The sequence below is a fragment of the Phasianus colchicus genome, chromosome Z, assembly GCF_987193195.1.
Source record: "Phasianus colchicus chromosome Z, bPhaCol1.hap1.1, whole genome shotgun sequence".
In the NCBI taxonomy this organism is placed as follows: domain Eukaryota; kingdom Metazoa; phylum Chordata; class Aves; order Galliformes; family Phasianidae; genus Phasianus; species Phasianus colchicus.
Window position 1 is genome coordinate 19,881,400 of NC_143476.1, and position 16,190 is coordinate 19,897,589.

The 16,190-nt window shown below is 35.7% G+C and overlaps 1 protein-coding gene across 12 annotated transcripts in view; it reads right to left on the minus strand.

Moving 5' to 3' along the window:
* The window catches only part of PPIP5K2 (diphosphoinositol pentakisphosphate kinase 2), a 53,005-nt gene that overhangs the window by 18,861 nt on the left and 17,954 nt on the right, over positions 1–16,190 (minus strand). For all 12 annotated transcript variants that reach the window (XM_031594509.2, XM_031594518.2, XM_031594517.2 and 9 more), the window contains exons 8-19: positions 15,065–15,226; positions 13,884–14,005; positions 11,785–11,886; positions 11,193–11,279; positions 10,259–10,334; positions 10,060–10,169; positions 8,986–9,071; positions 8,212–8,337; positions 7,991–8,112; positions 4,909–5,091; positions 3,103–3,244; positions 1,803–2,026 (exon numbers count right to left, since the gene is read on the minus strand). In XM_031594509.2, the coding sequence (XP_031450369.2) occupies positions 1,803–2,026; positions 3,103–3,244; positions 4,909–5,091; positions 7,991–8,112; positions 8,212–8,337; positions 8,986–9,071; positions 10,060–10,169; positions 10,259–10,334; positions 11,193–11,279; positions 11,785–11,886; positions 13,884–14,005; positions 15,065–15,226 (1,542 nt within the window). The remainder of the gene's footprint in view (positions 1–1,802; positions 2,027–3,102; positions 3,245–4,908; positions 5,092–7,990; positions 8,113–8,211; positions 8,338–8,985; positions 9,072–10,059; positions 10,170–10,258; positions 10,335–11,192; positions 11,280–11,784; positions 11,887–13,883; positions 14,006–15,064; positions 15,227–16,190) is intronic.

Genomic DNA, 16,190 nt, shown 5'->3' on the forward strand with positions numbered 1-16,190 from the left:
TTATACCTTGTCTTGTTGTTGGGCACCACTGAAAAGAGCCTAGCTCCATCTACTCAACATCTGCACTTTAGATATTTGTAAACAGTAAAGAGATTCCCTCTCAGACTTCTCTAGGTTGAATAGCCCCAGACCTCTCAGCCTCCTCTCAGAAGGGAGATGCTCCAGAGCCTTAATCATCTTTGTAGCACCCGTCTGGACTTTTTTTTTTTTTTTTTTTTTTAAAGAAGTTCCCTTCTTTCTTGGACTGAAAAGACCAGAACTGGACGCAGTACTCCTGATATGGCTTCACTAAGGCAGATCAGAGGGTAAGGATCACCTCCCTCAAGCTGTTGGCCACACTCTTTTTATGCACCCTGGCATACCATTAGCCTTCTTGGCCACAAGGGCACCAGCCAGTTGTCCAGCAGCACACCCAGACGCTTCTCTGCAGATCTCCTTGCTAGCAGGTCAGCCCCTAACCAGTATGCAGTTATTCAGTTAGCTACCTACTACTGTTCTACTGCAAACAGTTAAACAATTCTGTTTAATCCACTTTTAAGTTAGAAGAGGCTTTCCTTTTTCCTATTTGAGAAGCAGAGAAACACTTCTTCATCAACAGAAGTGGATTTCCTGCCTGGTACGATTAAAAAAAAAGATTATTCTTTCTCCTATACAGATTTAGACATACAAATTTCAATTACCTATTTTTTTTCCCAGTCAGTGAAGACAGGCACATTACTCATTTGATGTGTACTTTAGTCTGAGTTAAAATACCCAACAGAGGATCTCCTATTCACCTCAAATAGCAATAAAATTGCAGTTAAACACAACTGGAACACACTGTATCTGTTACGGTTTTTACAACAGTAAAAAGCAACATATTTCAGAAGCTTCTCAGTCTGTGTTACATATGCTATGAAAGTGGTTACATCATTTTCATGGATCTCTTGGTTTCACCAGAAAGCAGTGTAAGTGCTTTTCCATATGGATTGTGCATGTTTACAAGCTTTCTTTTATTTTCTTCCTTCCTTTTATTTTTAGTTACTTTTCCCTTATACTCTATGCAAAATTTAGCTTAGCAGATCCACATAATACACTTAGAATTATTGCTCTTTTCATCCTTCCTGCTGCCAGGCAGTTTGAGCACGAAAAGAAGTTCCCTCACTTGCTGCAGAAAATGAGTAATACCTCTCTATTACAGCGGTATATAATTTCAAGGACACTTCTGGACAGCTTTTGCATGTTCTGTCCTACATTACAATACAATTTCATTTCCTGTAGTCTACAGCATTTAGCACTGATCTGAATTTAACAGACTGGACTACAGAGAAGTTTAACTAGTACATCTGTCCTTGAATTCTGTGAAACTTAAAGTGTACGTTTTTATCAGGGAGTGACAGCGTTTTAAAGTACCAGAAAGGTCTTTCTAAATGTAACTTGTTTAAGTAAATTAAAATTAGACAGATTAGGATTCAGTGTCAGTTGCATAAAGCCTGAAAACAAAATTGTGAAAAGCAACAGGAATTAAGTTAAATGTGATTTAAGAGTATGTAGTTGTCCACATGGGCTCCGCTTACATCCATGAAGAATGTTTGAGATGAACCGCATCACTTTAATACACTGTAGAAGAGGAGGCAGACATGTTCACTCTGATCACAATTCAATGAATTATGAATCAAAATTTTTCTTACACAAAATAATCTTATTGTGATCAGAAAATAAGTGGTGACGTTATAGGGGCTTTTAATAGAAAAGTCTTACATCTTACGTATGGTCTGTTAAAAGATGATAAAGTATTCTATTTCATAACTGAAAATGTTTACCTGAGGAATCACAATGTCAGCTAAAGCTTTTGAAAGTCTGTATAATTCCATTGTGTTTTCTAATTTTAAGGAGCCATTGTGCTGCACATCGTATTTTATACAGTCGTAAATATCAGGAATTTTGCTAATATCATATCTTCCATTCTTTGTTTTAAAGTCTTTTTCCAGCTTGGCCCACCTGCGCAGCATCAGTTCTAGTGTTTCACTGTGGTACAGCTGAATATCTGGATAAACAGTAAGTAATCAGGAGTATCCAAATAACAGAAAAAAGGTTAATTACATGATAATAATAGTTGAAAACAATTGTAAAGTATATTTAAAGGGGTAAAAGTAAATAACTGTACTATTTCTGAGAGAACAGATGTGCATATTGTTAATTTTACTGTTGAAATCATCTAGTTGCATCAAGACAGTAGACGCTTCCCTGTGGTACTGTACCACTAGCTCTTTAAACAAAGCTACAACACAAAGAATAAATGTCCTACAGAACATATGATAATTAAAATAATAAATATAAAGATTAAAATAAAACCCCACTATTAGAAAATTCTAAGAGGGAGGAAGAGGAAGAAGACAACATCTGTTTCAGAGCAGAATGCAAATCCAATTTTTTGCTCTCTTCCAAGTGTCAACAGTAAAAGACTGGCAGAAAGGATAGACTATTCTCATTTGAAGGACAGAAGACTGGATCAAATGGACAAAAACGAGTGATACTGTCTACAAGTGATACTTTCATGGTTCAACCTCAGAAGAGTAGTTGTTTGTATGCAATGCACTGCAAAGAATACCAGATAACAAATATTCAGATATTTAGCTTATACAGAAAATGCAATGTGGTTGCTCCCAGCTTCAGCTTTCCTTTTTCACTGGTTCAATACCATTAAAACAGAGCATAATTCTATGCAGTACTTCTGTGCGTTATCTGCAGGGAGTAACAAATCTTCAAAGATACTTAAACGTAAAAGCATACCTGTAAAACTTAGCTTTCTTACCATCTGCTTTGCCTATTTCATCTGTGGACTGCTGAGTTACAAATTTCTATGTAAAGAATTTTTGTAAAAACATGACAACTAGCCTGAACTTCTGAATACCACAAAGAGTTCTTACCTGCAATATGACCAAGTGTTCCTTCTGCTTTTTACTGTAAAATTATGCACATTGAATCAGATTGTGAAAATCCGTATGCCATCGCTGAAAAGTTCTGCTAAAAGCCACTGTACTGCAAAAGGGTTATATTGCAGTTTTCTCTCAATTGCAAACAAAAGAAACTACATACAGCTACAAAAAACTGTTCAAATACCTGCAGACTTTGGTTCTTCCATTTTTTGCCTAATCTGAGAAGTCAAGCTCTGGATCAAGGAGTAGACTTTGTCACATGTCTTAACAGGATTTTTAATAACCTGCATTGATTTTATCAATGAGATGCTTCCAGATGGTGTAAGCTGCAATTTGAGATAAACACAAACTGATTAGATTAAAAAACCCAAACAAACAAACTCTGGAAATAAGATGGAAAGTACTAAATATTCTAAGTATCAGATGAAAGACATTGATGCAGGTTGTTAATTTTTGAAACCATTTCGCAATCACCTACTCCCTTAGAGAAACTAAGAATCAAAAATATATTGAAAAGTTGTAAGTTTTACTAGAGATTCAAAGATGTCAAGAAGTTGTGTCACACAGTAAACAAGAGCAGCTTCAAGAGTTCCTAAAACTCTACTTTGTTCTAAGATGTAGAAAATTATAAGAAAATTCTAAGGATTCTTATGATTCTGTGTACTTGTTGTATACTTGGTAAGTTGTATACTTACCAACTTTCTGTAACTTTTGTTCAACAATTGTATTAAAAAACTAAGATTCATAAGAAATTACAGTTAGCCTATGTATCTCCATAAAACCCACACTGTTCTATGCAGTACCTGTATTAGCCTAAGTAGAAAGAAGAATGAGACACCTGGAAAAAAAGCCAATCCCTCCTGGCTTAGCTTTCTGTTTGGATAGGACATAGCCCAACAAACACAGACAAAAATAAACCCTTTTAAGCACAAATGTATCTCCAGATCTTCTTCACAGCAGTTCCTACCTCCCTATTATATCCATAGGAATAATACTCTGACATGGAGAAAGCAAAATATAACAAAAAAGCAAAAGCAAATTGTTAACTTACCTGATTGCAAGTAAGTTAAAAAAGAAAGAAAATAAGAAAAAATACAGAAAAGATATTATCACTTTATAACCTCAAGCATTAGTCACTCTTAGCGACTATCTTAAAAGAGAACGCACTATAGTTTCAGTCTTCTTTTACATCCCATTCTATCTATACAGAGCAAAAAAAAGGGAAAATAAAATAAATATTTGAAACCTTGTATCCTCTCACTTTTTCCATGTACTGGAAAATCTACTGCTGGCGATGGTTTGAGTCATTCTTTTAATCTGCATACTTCAATAAGTTCACAAAGAGCATACATACAGCTAGTACAATTATTTTTCAATAATTCGCTCTCAACACATTTTAGAAAATATCAGCTAAAATTTACAGAGACCACATTTGAGGTACCTTCATTTAAACCAGAAACAATCATGCAGATCATACCATGTCAACATTAACTATTTTATTATGTATTAGGTTATTATGATAATGAGACATTTCCTTTCAAAGGTAAGGAATTATTCTACTGATTTTCTGCCTCTTATTGCTTTTATAGTCAGAAAAAAGGCCTTGTAGGAAACCAGCACCTTGTAGGATACAGTATCACACTTACTGAAAAGGTCAAAGTGAAGACTAGGAAAAAAGTATAAAAATACAGTTTTATCTCTTGAATAATCAAAAAAAAAAAAAAAAAGTCAATGAAAAAGATTTACTAACGTGGTCCCTGCCATCGATTATATTCCTACTTTAAAGTCTGTAACTATTCTGATTAGTCAAATTTCAATAGCTCAAAATATCTAATACCACAATTGCTACAGATTCCTTCTTAGATCAAACTATTTGCAAAGACATACATGGTTTTTCAAAGGACATACATAAAATAACTGCTCATTATTTTAATATAAGTATTTACTTGTCTACTTATTTCATTTCACTAAAAACTACTTATGTTCTAACCTTATCGTAGTCATCAGCAGTAAATTCTCTGTCTCTCTGGAGAATTTCATGGAGCCTTGCTTTAACACGATGCTGACAGCTGCTTAAAGAATCACTGTCACTGTCCAATAGACCATTCATATTAGCACTTTTTACCATCTGGACAAGAATAGGAGTCAGCTCGCCCTCTAAGGCCAGTAGTCCCTGAAGCAAATAATATAATTAATCAAGCAAATATGCGATAATAACAGTACCTTAAAAATAAACAAAAAACCCACTCAAAATACTAATTTAAACTCAATATTATATTAGTTGCCTAAAGCTTAGATATACAGGGACTCAGTCATTAGGACAAGGGGGAACGGTTTTTAAACTAAAGAAGGGAGATTCAGATTAGATGTCAGGGGAAGTTCTTTATTGAGAGTGTGGTGAGGTGCTGGAACAGGTTGCCTAGATAAGATGTGGATGCCCCGTCCCTGAAGGTGTTTAAGGCCAGGTTGGATGGGGCCCTGGGCAATCTGATCTACTGCTTGATCAGCAGTTGGCAACCCTGCCTTTGGCAGAAGGGTTGGAGCCTGATGATCCTTAAGGTCCCTTTCAACTCAAGACGTTCTGTGATTCCGTTCAAGATTCTATGAAAGCACTGCCTTGGTGTGTAGGATTGCTTCAGTTGGTGCAACAGTGATGGTGACGTGCCCTTACAGCGTGATTGCCAGTGTGAGCTCCAGTGTGACACTGGCATCTTGCCAAGAGCACTTCTGGGAGGCCATAGCTATGCAGGTCTCAGGTAACACGGAGTGCATGGTGCAACAGCAACCTGACTTGTGAGGGACATGCCCTGGTCCAAAGAACCAGATGAAGGAGCTATGGAAAGAGACTGAGACACAGAGGACACAGACAAAGCCTTTGCAGAGATCCTACAGAGCCCAAACCCTGTGTGGCATAGAAGGACAATGAAATTCTATAGTTGAACATAAGGTGGATGGAGACTTCCAAAATAAAGAAACTTTTGTGACTCTTCTGGCAACAGAAGGGCACTGAGGTAAGTACGGAAATGGAGTGGTGTTCCCCTCAAGTCTGCTGACTGAGGAGAAAGCAGGACAGATGGCTGTCCACATGAAATACCTGTGCACCAGCACATGCAGCATGGAAACAAACAAGGGGAACAGAAATTCTGAACACTGCAAAGGTTTAATTTTACAAAGATCACATAGACAGGTGGAATAGCTCACATGAGCGGAGCTTTGCTACAATTACAGGAAGGCATGGAGGAAGATCTGGATTCTGTATAAAGAAGTGACTTGACCTCTGGGACCTTTGCTTTCAAACCAGTTACAAGCAGTTAGGAAAGGATAGATAAATGGTAATATCAAGGCAGGCCTCTACTACAGACCACCCAACTAAAAGAGGAAATTGAAGCCTTCTTAAGCTAAGAATGTCTCCTGATTTCATACCTTTTTAATACTTAATTCTGGATACCTAATGCATGAGCAATATTGCATGTGACAAGAATCCTAGAGTTCTGAAGAACATCCAGGACAATTCCATGGCAAAGGATAGTGATTATCTATCTAGCTGAGACATTTTCCTGGAGCTGTTTCTCAGAAAGTCAGGAAAGTGAAGGTCAGTGGCAGCCTTGGCAATAGAAACCATGTTATTGTGACAATTCTTAGAGAAGAAGACAAATATTTGTATCAGAGCCCCTGCAAATGATCATACTTCAGCTTTTCATGCAACTCCTGGGGAGGAGTGTCCCAAAGACCAAAGGTGTGCAGAAAAGCTTCCTAAGGACAAAATGCTCAACATACAAAAGCAGTCCAACCTGAGATATGGAAAGTCATGTAGAAAGTCAGCATGGATTCAAAAGGAATACAGGGAGGTAAAGGCAGAGATGGGCTACCTAGAAGAAATAGAGAAACTACCTGAGAATGAAGGGGTGGAATTAAAAACTTGGAGAGGCTGTGGAATCTTCATTCCTGTAGATGCTCAGAACTTGACTGGATACAGTTGAAGGCAACCTCATTCAGGCTAGCCTTGTGCTGTCTGAAGCTGAACTACATGACCTACAGAGGCTCCCTCTCACCTAACTCACTCTTATTACTCTGTATTTATGAAAATCATTCACATAAAGAAGTCTTTATGTAGCACTTGCTCTGAGTTCTCTCAAACAATTCAACATCTGTATCACTGCAAGAAGGAAGCAAATAAAATTATTAACAGTGGAAGTATTATACATAAAAAAGGCTAGTTGGGAAGAGGAGCAAAAGAGGAATTTGCCTAGCATGAAGAGGGGTAAAGGAACACTCTGGCAAACACTGGAGATGTAGGAAGTTCTGAACTTAAAAATTAAAAAGTATCCTTTTAGCTTCTACATAAATTATTTCAACTGGTAGAAAACAAACACACACATACAAAAACAACAATAACAAAACCCAAATCAAATTAATCTTAAGTTTCTACAATTTCTCATTTAAATATTTTCAAAGTAGTTTATTAATTCCATATTTCTGATAGCTTCAAATGCTCTCACTACCTCTATAGGGTGATTAGTCAATAAGAGAAAGATGGTTTCTATGAAAAAATTGCTTTCAGGACCCCAAATCTTTTGGTTCAGTTCACTGAATCAATTGAAAATCACAATTTTTGCTCAGGGAGAATTAATGTATTAACTCAGTTATAAGAGTTATAAGAGCCTGTGCTCTTACCCATCACCCATACAATTTGTCAAAGAAATCTGACAAAATTTCATGAACATTTCAGAAAGTAAGCCCTAAAGAAATAAGAAAGAAGCAAACTAAAAACGTTCTCTGTTTTGTTTCTTGTTTACTGCAGGAACTATGGCATGCTACGACTGTGTAATGAAAACCTGACTGCAATGGCTCAAAGAACTTCAAAGCATGGTACATAAAGTGAAAACTTTCCTGCATATTACTGAATAATCTTTCAGAATACCTTCTTTAAAAAAAAACAAAACAAAACAAAACCTCACACAGCCTCTGTGTTTATAATAAAAAATAAATCTCCATAAATGTTTAGAAGTGATAAGCTAAAAAATTTCAGAATTTTATAATTGACACAGTACCTTTTACAATTGACACAGTACCTTTGCAAAAGCTGCTGCAGTCATCTGAACTCTTCCCTCATCAGAAGCATAGATTTTGAGATCATGTCGGTAAGTGCTATGTAATCTAAGTAAACCACAGCCAGGAAATCCAGCATAATCTCCTACCAAACAAACACTTTGCTCAGATTCTCATTTTGCACTTCATTTCTTCAAAAGTGATTTATGCCATTCAGCATATTTTTTATTTTTATTTTTTTTACCTTGTCCACCTGGATACATACACCTGAATGCCCTTCCAAGCTCTTCTGCTTGAACCCTGCCTGCAGGGGTCAGTTCTCCTCCCCATTTTAGAACCAGTAGGAGGGATGGTTCATTTCTTCTGTTATCTAATTGAACAGAGAGAGGACTTCAGTAGAGAAATATATTGTAAATTTTTTTTTGCACATAAACAAAAATACTGGAACTATGGAGGCTAGTAAAGAGCCTCTTTAACATTAGGAATCCTTACTAGCTTTCTAACATTAAGAAGATAGTGAACCAGAGAACTAAAATGGCACTTTACAGAGAAACCTGAAATAATCGCATCACATAGAAAAAAGTAAAAAAAATACTGAGTAAGAAACTAAAACATATATTGAGTCAAAAAATTTGGAAAAAAAAAAAGGATTTTAAATACCCGGGCTTATTTCAGTTAATGACCATGGAGCAAAGATCAGAAAGAGCTCAGAAAAATTTTATAGACAGCGGTAAGTGATAAGCAGGATTTTCTTATCATTCTCCCAATAGACCATTTTTGGTGAATCACTGAAGCTTCTTCCCCATTTTTCCTTACAAAAAAAAAGTGTGTAATGTAAATTTACTACATAATTTTAGGCGTATGATTCAGTAGGTTTAGAGACTGCTGAGTATTTGCCATCAACATAAACATTCATTCAAATCAACTTACTGCTTCTTCTTAATGTCAAGACATGATACCACTAGTATATGTAAATACATATGTTCTTAAGTGAATATACACTAAAGTAATACTACACCTTCCTCTTCACTGGAAGTCTTTGGGCAGCCATGAGGAAGATACGTTAATTGAACTTTGCGATTTATGCCTGAAAAATGCCCATACCTAAAGAAAGAACAGGGTGAGATGAGAAAGGAAAATAGAAAAAAAAACTGTTCTCCTATACAAACTCAAAGCTACTGTGCTCTTGAAGCAGAATATAATAAAACTATGTTGGTCATTCATTTGAGCATTTGACCACCATTTAGCACTGCAATCTTAAATCAAGCCTTATACATGAAGCACATGAAATTACATACCTAACAAACCTTAAGTGATGAAACATTTCCAAATGTTATTATACACTAGTTATTTTCAGCACACTAAGCATAGAAGTGAAAACAAAACTACCTATGCATTTGCAGACAGCATGAGCAGTTTGCAAATACGTTAGCCATCAGTACACAGAATCTGATCTGGCAGTGTAGATGGCCACTCACCAGCCACAGAAGTTTTCAAGTAAAACTAAGTATTCTAAGTCATCTTCATAAATTTCAAGAATAATTAATTGTATTCGCCCCAATCTCTAAAAGTTAAAGTTATCTTCCACTGTGTCAAGTCTTGAGACCCCAGAATATTAACAAACCTTGAAGCCTTTATTTCCTTCTATTAAATACTTCAGGCAAAGCTTTATTTTTTGGAATCCCCAGTTTGTACAGTTTGCTGAACACAATGAAAATTCCAGCAGGCTCCAAGAAACTTCATTATGCCACACATAGCTAAGAGGCAAACTCTACACTCAAGCATGCAAAAAGCCAAAACAAAACAAAAAAACAAACTTAAAACCTAACCTCTTTCAAGAAAGCACACTGAGATACTAGATGGATTAAACAGTAAGTTCCATTAAAAAGATAATGAGAAAACACAGAGAGGGCTCAGTCTCCTTCACAATGTCAAACAGGACATCCTTTCTTGTTCTTTGAAGACCTATCTGTTTCAATTACAATTGAACATTACATAGTTGATAATCATTGCAGCTGAGCAGTAACTGGTCAAACAGGTAAAAATAACAGATATGTCTTTGTTGCTATGAAGACCGCAAATAGACACTTACATTTCTAACACAGTCTTTAGCTGTTCAAGTTTTGCTTTACTTTCCTCAATTTCAGAATCGTTGTTCTGCCCAAGTTCCACAAGGAGTTGCCTTGCTATATCAAGCACTTCCTAAAGAAAGCAAACAAAGGACTAATTTAAGACAGATTATTTTCCATTAGTCATAAAATACTAGAGCAAGAAAATAGAGACAAACTTGCCTGCAGCTGTTTTGGTTTTTTCAGTTTTAGTTTTCCAGATTTATATCCATCACATTTTTCAAAGAGATCAAAAAATCTTTAGGAGAAAGAATATACATATACTTTTAATAACCTAAAATATTTGTCAAACACATAGCTTTTAAACCTAAAATGGCCTGAAATTAGTAGCTTTACATTATTTGAAAAGCATATTAAAATCTGAACAGCTCAAGTGATCCTTCATTCAAATCTAATTTCTCAAGAAAGTCCTCTATACTTTAGAGAAATCCAAGTACAAAAAAAAAACCAGTCTCTTGCTGACTTGCTAAGTGGTACATACAAAAAGGAAAGAATATACAGCAGTGATTCACCTAAGCATTCAAGAACAATCCTCAAGTAGGATATGCACACACACACACACACACACACACACACACACATATATATACTCATATGTATGTTTAAAGCAGGTGTATGTGAATACACGAGATACTGACGCTGCACCTAATTCCAGGAACTTTTGAATGCTAAAAAAATGGTATCTACCAGAAATACACAGTAATCAAATTTTGACAAAATTAAGAGACAAAAAAGTGGTACAGTAAGAAAGCAAGTCACACAAGAAACATACAATAAAAACAAAGTCAGAAGTCAAAGTCAAATGGTGAACCAGAATCATTCTCTATTGATTACTCATAAAGAAATGTATGGAAACAAATATATTTTTCATTAAAACTAAAATCAAACAAGTCTGTTTACAAAGCATATCATGCAATGAAGGAAGTCTGAAAACTTAATCTGACAGTCCTCTTAGAAAGAGGTGCAACCTTGTTAATTAGGTGGAAACAACAGCTACATTTAAAAGACAGAAAAAATAGAACAAAAAATATCTTATATGATGGACTTCCTACTTAATTCATTGCTTGCACATCCCCAAGAAACAAGTTCCACTTACTTTTGATGTTTTACTTCCATTTTCATTTTTTGTTTTGGTGTTCGGTCTCCATGACGTATTACAGCTATAACACATCTAAGCTCCATCCTGAAATGTTTCACAATTTTATAAATGAAATTTTTATTTATTATTAAGACCACTACAAAATCAAACAATGGACAAAGTTGTCATTATCTGACATAACTACAAAAGTGAAAGAAGGATATGCAAGAATATAAGGTTAACTGAAAGTGATGTGAAGTATAAAATATACACATTGATTTTAAGACTTGAGTAACTACTTGGGTAATATTTTAAAATGATTTTGAAGTTCATTAAATGAGAGAGCATGTTTATTAGAAGTGCATATTAAGCTGGTGCTGGAAAAATGATTAGCAGTGAAGGAAGCTATGCACAGAAGATGCTACACTTGAAAATCTGCTGTTCTATACTCAGCTTGACTAAGGATCAGAAATTCTGATTGCTGGCATAGCAATTGTGATTCCTTCCTTGTTTTCATCAAAATGGGTAAACCTTGTGAAGAGAAAAAACAATGCACACAAGAGTTATGTTAGGATTTTCCATAATTTGGGTGTTGCTACTATTCTCTTACATTGTCCCAGAGGTGGTTGGCACGATAGGGATGTCTTCAGCTTCCAATGGAATTGACCATGGTATCTGAAACTGGGGAGCAAGTTCTCTCATTATGATATTTCTACAGAAAAATTAAAAAGAAAAAAAAAATTTAGAGAAGATCTTACAAAACACACTAGCACTCCATAACAAACATATTAATACACGTGCACTTTTATCTATGTAGTTTTAGAGTAATGATCATAATATGTCTCTCCTAGAGAGAAAAATAAGTTTTTCTTCTAATTGTACACACATAAAAATGTAATTACAGAATAATTTAAAGTTACTAAAACTGCAACAGAGCTAATACTAACCTAACAGTACAGGATACTTAAGAAACTTTAGTCTTTGAATTCCAGTTCCTAAAATTGTTCCATGGAAACAGTTTGGTCTAGTCTATTTAAATATTAGGATATCTGACTCCATTATCAACCTGAAAGTCCGTGAAAATCAGCAAGCCATGGTGATCAAAGAGTAACTGGTAGCTTTAGCGATAATTTCATTTCTCAAAAAGTTTGTTGGTAAAACTGAAAAAATGTGAATAACCTAACTACAAAATGGTAACTCTGCTTTCCCAGGAGTTTACTATACAGGAGTTTATTATATCTTGCTAATGTTCTATTTCCAAGTATTATATCAAAATATATTGAATCATAGAATCATAGTATCATAGAATTACTCAGGTTGGAAGGGACCTCAAGGATCATCAAGTCCAACCTCAGCCTAACCATAGCACCCTACCTCTAACAACCCTCTGCTAAACCATATCTCCGAGCACCACATCCAAATGGCTCTTAAACACATCCAGGGACGGTGACTCAACCGCCTCCCTGGGGAGCCTATTCCAATGTTTAACCACCCTTTCTGTAAAGAAGTGTTTCCTGACATCCAACTTAAACTTACCTTGGCGCAACTTGAGGCCATTTCCCCCTATCTTGTCATCTGTCACCAGTGAGAAGAGACCTACCCCGCTCTCACTGTAAGCACCTTTCAGGTACTGGAAGAGAGTAATAACGTCTCCCCTCAGCCACCTCTTCTCCAGACTAAACAACCCCAGCTCCCTCAGCCTCTCCTCATAGGGCTGATTTTCCAAGCCCTTCACTAGCCTCGTTGCCCTCCTCTGGACCTGCTCCAGCATCAAGAAAAAAATGTGCATCTTAAGTTAGCATTACTCAAGCTTTTGTTTATAAAAAGGTTAAAAAAATAAAATCTACTTTTTTGTATTACATTGTACTACATGCAAACACGAGGAAAAAATGGTAGGAAAACTTTTTTTTTTTAAGAGAATTCAACATCTACAGCAACTTAAATAATTGGGAACTCAAAATAGAATTCTAACTCTTAACTCAAAAAAATGGCCTAAAACAGGAGGACTACAATCATTAACTACGATTTTACCTTATCTCTTCCTCAATTTAGATACGATGTCAGACCATTTGATAATGAGAAAGGTCATGCTCTATCTTATCAGTGCAATCTCACTGTGAAAGCAATTTTGCTGGCCGAAGTGGGATCAGTCCTATTTGAGGGTTGCATTTCAGTGTTATAAAGTTCAGTACAATTCTGCTTGATCTACTATTCTACCTACTCCTGCTCCCAGTACAGCAGAGGAAACACAGTATGATAGAAGATATCTTGATACTACATCCGCTTGGATGTAAGGGTACGAAATACATACGTACATGCCAGATTTATCAAGAACAAGGACAAAACACATCAATTTGGGCATTTACTAAATAGCAGCATGCATAATTATCCAGTGGTACTTCTCTACTTGAAAAAAATCTCAACTACCTTTAAAAAATTAATCCCTTCACAGTACTTAGTTAGCTTTCAGCACCTGCAGAACACTCAGATGTTTTAGATGATTTTAGGAATAAGGAATCAATTTATGATTTATTTATAGGTTTACAGTTCTTAGTTCTTCTTTAGCACTTATCCGAAATTTTACTTATTTTATTAAATAATTAATTTTAAATAATCATTGAGGACTAAGGAGTAAGTAGTATATAATCTATAGTTACACGCAACAGAATTAACAGGCAAAACTCCCGAAGTAAATCAATAAATTCTTACCCCAGTATCTTAGCACAATCATCATAGTATTTCATGGAGTTTTTCACAAAACTGAAGCCGTTCACATCACAGACATACGACTGTCCATTAGCACGCAGCAAATCAAAGCCACAAACTGTTTGCTGTTTTTAAGAATAAAAGTTCAAGTCATTGATCACTTTCCTTAAGTTTTCTTTTTTTATACTTAAAACTTTTTTTCAATTCAATGTTAGCTCGCTCAACACATAAATATCTTCTTACCTATTAACTTTGTACTCCCAACTTGAATTAAACCTTCCTATATGACCCCAACAGAATCAGTATTTTGTATCAAGTTCACATGCACACAAGCTTAGCCTTCAAAACATATAGCTCAGGCAATTATAGACTTACAAGTTCCCATTTGGACAGCGGAGTTTCCCCTTACACACTGTTTTTAAGAGTGGTATGCAAGAAATGATAAAACATTAATAAAGACATTTTTGTCCAAATGTAAATTTCGCAGGATAGTCTTGCTAAAGACTTAGTATTGATACTGTTAATAAAAGATATTAAATGCAATTTCACTTTCAAAGTCCCCTTTGCTAGGTAACAGTTGTCCACAGTTTCTAGTGTTCTAGGGTTGCAACCCTTTATGAGACAGACTGAAAGACAGCTTTTCAAAAAGAATTCTGAAAAGGACAGAAAAGACTGAATGAAGTCTTAATACAGGAAACTTAGAACTATACAAAAATGGACTCTATCAAACACTTTGAATAAAGAAAAGCTAGCCATGTCAATAAGAAATTAATGTTTACTGAGGTCCAATGCAGACACCAGGTAACAAGAGCAGCAAAAACTTGACTACTGAAGATGCATTTCCCTAATTAGAAACCACTAATATGGTTATGCATAGAACAAATACACTGTGGACTAGCAAAGCACAAAAGTAACATGTAAGGAAACATATGGGAAACTCATGCAACTAAGCAACACATCCAGAACTTCTCGCTGCATTTAAAGATTTTTTTTGCATTAAAAAAACATCAGTGTGGAAGTTCAACTTTTCATCTTCTGCTCAAGGTCTAAAATATGCACTATCAGGGGCACAGAGTATACAATATCACTGCTGGCTCTGGTCATTTAAACTCTACAGAAGTTTCAGGTAGTAAACAATTAATTAGTATTAAACGTTTGATCAGATAGGAAAGTAATCAGCTTACCTTAAAGGCAAGGCATACTTTCCAAGCAATTAACTTCTCTCTTGCATTCAGGATGACTGGATACCTCACTTCTTTTCCTTCACTATCCCGCTCTACCTTGCCATCAAGAGCTGGGGACTTCCGGGCTTCAGCATGAGCATAGTCAGGACCTACTGTGTACACCTTTATCAAAAAAGATAAATTATCTTGATTCAGTATAATTAAGTTACATCACACTTATCCATACATCCTTCTGAGTTTATCTCAAATGTGATAATCACTGCAATCACACAGCACAGTCTCTTCTAGATGTCCCTGTTTGTACATTGGTTTGGAACAGATGACCTTCAGAGGCCCTATGCAACCTTATATTCTATGATTTTGTGAAGATACTAGCAGTTGTTATCATTGATAATTCTGCTCTGAAGTACCCTTCTCTATGGTATGGCATTCACAGAGCACCCACTATTTAGTGGCCATTGAGGATGAAGCTGAAACACATGTAAAGAAAATAAAACATAGAACTTGATGAACAAAAATTAATTTGTTCATCAAATACACAGAGTTAAAGAATGCTTTTTTCTTCAAAACATCTGCAGCACTCGGAAAGCAGATTAACTCAAAAATAATTGAGCTCCACTGATTTTAGAAACCTGGTGGCGGGACTAAATTAATTAAAAAAAATAATTAAAAAAATACTTTCATATTTTAGGTAAGACTGAAGGAAGTGACAATCTGCCCAGTTTTGGCATTACAAGACAGCAGCCTGAGAGAATGATTGTACTACCTCCTGTGCTACAATTTTCATACTCACTTCAATCAACTAGCTGGCCTGTGCATTAAGACACTCATCAACAGCTCTCAGTAATGGGATACTGTTACTGTACTTGAAAACAAGACCATTAATCTTTGACCAAAATAGTACTCAGATAAAACAGATGGCTGCTATCAAACGTTAAAACGACTTTTAAACAAAACTGAAGAGTGCTGTCATGAGAACTGCCATGCTCTTGATAACTTCTTAGTTCTTAAGAAGTAGAATAACAGCATGGTTTAGATGAAGAAACTGCACTAGTTGTGACTGTATCTTTCTGCATGATGTTTGGAAGTTTAAGCTGACAACATTCCTTCCATGTAATGCCTTCAA